The following is a 3,714-nucleotide window of genomic DNA, read 5'->3' as shown; positions in this document are numbered from 1 at the left end:
AAAGTATTCTTAAAGTTGTCTGAAAAATTCTAAAATCTAACAAACGAAATTCACTTAAAATTTGCTTAAACAATTTATGATATTCTTTAAAAATGTTAAAAATTAATGTTGAAAATATTATTTTAAATAAACTTGTTTTGAAAGTTAGACATTAACATTTCAATGTTTCAAGATATGTTAAAATGTAGTGTCAAAATTACTGTTTTTTTATAGTTCTTGCATGTAAATTAAGATTTTCAGTTAGAAGAAAAGTCATAGACTGTCATTGAACAGCCGACAATCACCATGGATCATTAAGATTTATAAAGCGGCATCAGCTTATTGTCTGGGATATCCGAAACGAATCCTGGCAAACTATTCTCAAGAAAGTTTTCATAGAAATCTGTATTGGATATGTGGAACCACGTTCCTCACTACTCTATTGTAAGCTTGATCGACACACGGTAAGTATGGAATAAAGGGCCTTTTAGTATCCACGGGGCAGAAAGACCCGAATATTAAAAAAAAAATTCATGCAGCTTTATAAAAAGAAGGAAGATGTGTAGAAAACGATTCTCTTAATCAAAATTCTCTCGGTTTGAAACGGAATTAGACATTTACGAAAAAATATTATACGAGTTCAAAGGTAGATAAACAAATAAACTTTACTAACTAATGTAATATGTAATATTAGAAATCATGATAGCAGAAATCAATTAAATATGCTTTATCAAAATAGAGAAAATTCATCTTGATAACAAAAAAGTTAGGTTGTTGAAGATGACAACGATGATAACAACCAAATCAAGTTAAACTTGATCGAAATATAACTCTCATTTTTTATCAGTTAATAAAAATCCAGCAACGAGTTACTGAACTTTCCCGAAAACTTTTAAAACTGCGTATGTGGCACCATCTGTTATGATGCTTCATTATTAAAAACGTTTTACATTTTTATTTATTATAAAATGGCAAAAATTTGTAAATGATAATAATGAGGAAATTCGTCATTAAGTTCTACCCTACTCGAGATAGAAAACTCGACGCCCTTTATCTTTCTACTACATTGAACTTTAACAACCAAAATTTAATAACATCAATCCTCCTAATACACAAACCACCTTACAAAATTTCTAAAAGTTTCGACGAAAACCATAAGACTTTCAAAGAGGATGAACAAATTTGACACACATACACACTAACATCCATACATACAGAAAAACTTACGAACTTTTTTACTTCTGGACGTTTCATGATCCCCTGAGTCCAAAAATTGTAAAATTCTTGGGGAGCGGGTCATTTTTTGACCGATCGCCATACTTTCTCTCTTAAACATAACAGAGCAGGAAAGGTAATAAATAAAGTTCTTCCATATTTTAATAAGGCACATTTTTAAAATTTTACATAATCATTATGAAAATAGACAAATTTGGTTTGAATATATAGACTACATATTTATATTTAATTGATTGATTATCGCGAGGCATCATACATAACGTAACTATAGTTATCGCTATTTTGGACCTAATGAAATCGATTAGTGTGATGGGAAACGTTGTACAGAATCATATTACCTTTGATAAGTTAGGTTGAACTGAGATCGCCACTTATGTTTAATTGAATACAACAATTCGCCACAACGTTTAGCTATCATCTCACGGCGCGGTAATATGATGGATAAGTTTTCATATTTATGAAAATTTCAAGAACATTTAATGACTTTTTTTATAACCTTCAAAGTTATAATTGAATAAAATCGACCGTGCTATTTCAAAGAATTTTTTTTAATTCTTATGAAGTTTTTGAAACTATGGAACTTTGAATAAATCAAACATTACAGCAGTATCCATAATTTCACCGATACATTATTTGAATAATATTATGGTGTAAATGCACGAATATTTTTTATTTGAAACGCAATTATTGTTGTGAAAATGTAATTTTAAAGTAATCATATTTAAATATATCAATATGAGTAATACTCTACAATATATAAATGGGTCTTAATTTGATTACGATCTACAATTCAGTAACTTTCATTCAACTATGATGATTGCACGCGCTACTCTACTAGTTATCATCGTGCAGGTGATGATTTATTATGGAACAGGCGCTGAATCTCGCAAACTTCAACAATCCAAAACGCAATTTTCTGCTGTGAATAAACTTAATGAACCAAAATATCTTCCACATTTTTCAGAAAATGTTCTTGACGTTTCTGGTAAGTAAATGTGAATAAATGATTGTTCATTACTCAATTTAATTGTCTTAATTATTATAACGTTTATTTTTAGATTCATCGAATGCTACTGAAAAATTAAACTCAGTCTCATCTAGTTTCAACGACGATAAGAATGGTAAACATAAGAATTATTTAAGTATTATTAGCAAATAGTTAAATTAAACGCTAATTAATAATATAAATCGGTTTGATTCAGTTATAAATCTGTGTATTATATGAGCTATTCTACGATATATTTAGTCTTTCTTTGTCGAATTTTGTCTAGAGAGATAATCATATCATAGTCAATTTTCTCCCTATTTCTGGCCAGTTTCTCCTCACGGGTACTAAAAAAGCCCTTTTCTATAATCATTATGAATTCACCAGGCCCACTATGGGGACGATCGATGTGGAGAGACAGGTTCCGACATATTCGAGGCAGCCCATGGAGAATAAATAATTTCTGGCAGTTATTAGCACCTGTATCCGATCCAGTTTCTCCAGTGGCTGAAGGCTGAATTTTTAACCGCCTCCGCCATTAGGCCAAACACATTGAATACTAAAACCAAATTATGAAAGCTGTTATATTATAGGATTACAAGGATATTGTTAAGCAGGAATGTGCATATATAACATTATAAATTCAAAGACGCAAAACGTGTCCATTAAGTTAATTTCCTCTTAAGAACAAGAACAGAAATTAGTTGTCAAGTTTATGCCCATTGATTTGATCAGAAAGCAATCATAATAAATTTATTTTATACAAGGTGTGGCAGAAAAGTAATGAGACTAATTTTTTCTCGATAAAAACATAAAGTTATTTTAAATCACAAATATATGTCGGTTAACTGACATTTGTGCTACCCTACTGCAACCGTTTTTAAGTATTTATTTCTCTAAAATTATGTTTATGAATTACACATTATTTAATTTCTTTTTTCAATTTACTCGTTTATAGATCCTAGATATAAGAGAGAGACATTCAACATGAGAACTAAGAGATATCATCTACCTAATATAGGTACGGATATCAGATATATAAAACCACCCAATAATAGTAAGAAATATTTTTTTGTTATCCCTAAATATACTTAAATTAACCGAAGTAATCTTTTCAAGTGATTTAATATTTTATTTAAAAGTTTAATATAAACTGTTCATGTTTCGTAGTTCTCTTCAACAAAGCTGGAATTGATGATGATGAGGATGAAGCTTTCTATGTATGGGAGGATCACAGCAAACCTAAAATCAATCCTCTCAGTAATCGGCCTTCGGGCCTTAGAGGTTCCTTGGCTAAAGAGATGTTAAAAGCTACAATTGATCAAACGAGAGCACTGGTAGAAATTTTAGAAAAAATTTCAGAAATAGTTTGATAAATCATAAAATGTATATAAAATATTATATTGTCTTTTAACGTCTTGATTATAACTGCTTTGCATAATTTACATAATTAATATGTAATAAAATATTTTCAATAAACATTTTCTCATATGTAATAAGTTAAACGATTTTTT

At 29.5% G+C, this 3,714-nt stretch overlaps 1 protein-coding gene across 2 annotated transcripts; it reads left to right on the top strand.

Annotated features, from left to right (window-relative positions):
- Window positions 1-2,006: 2,006 nt before the first annotated feature.
- On the top strand, window positions 2,007-3,714 carry LOC111627116. Of its 2 annotated transcripts, none has more exons than XM_023370676.1 (4): window positions 2,007-2,200; window positions 2,274-2,336; window positions 3,159-3,221; window positions 3,371-3,714. In XM_023370676.1, the coding sequence occupies exons 1-4, from the start codon at window positions 2,026-2,028 to the stop codon at window positions 3,571-3,573; spliced, it is 504 nt and encodes a 167-aa protein (XP_023226444.1). In that variant the 5' UTR covers window positions 2,007-2,025; the 3' UTR covers window positions 3,574-3,714. The 2 variants fall into 2 exon arrangements, with proteins under 2 accessions (XP_023226444.1, XP_023226443.1); XM_023370675.1 differs by having other exon boundaries at window positions 3,159-3,257; window positions 3,371-3,703.

This window comes from Centruroides sculpturatus, unplaced genomic scaffold (assembly GCF_000671375.1).
Source record: "Centruroides sculpturatus isolate CEXI.00-Female unplaced genomic scaffold, Cexi_2.0 scaffold471, whole genome shotgun sequence".
Classification (NCBI taxonomy): Eukaryota; Metazoa; Arthropoda; class Arachnida; order Scorpiones; family Buthidae; genus Centruroides; species Centruroides sculpturatus.
Note: the sequence above shows the minus strand (reverse complement) of the source record. Positions and strands in the feature narration are given on the sequence as shown.

Bases quoted from the DNA above. Each gene is read 5' to 3' on its own strand.
- LOC111627116 (XM_023370675.1), top strand. From the start codon at position 2,026: ATGATGATTGCACGCGCTACTCTACTAGTTATCATCGTGCAGGTGATG. The intron at 2,201-2,273 runs GTAAGTAAATGT...GTTTATTTTTAG, and splicing joins AAATGTTCTTGACGTTTCTG to ATTCATCGAATGCTACTGAA. The intron at 3,258-3,370 runs GTAAGAAATATT...CATGTTTCGTAG, and splicing joins TATAAAACCACCCAATAATA to TTCTCTTCAACAAAGCTGGA.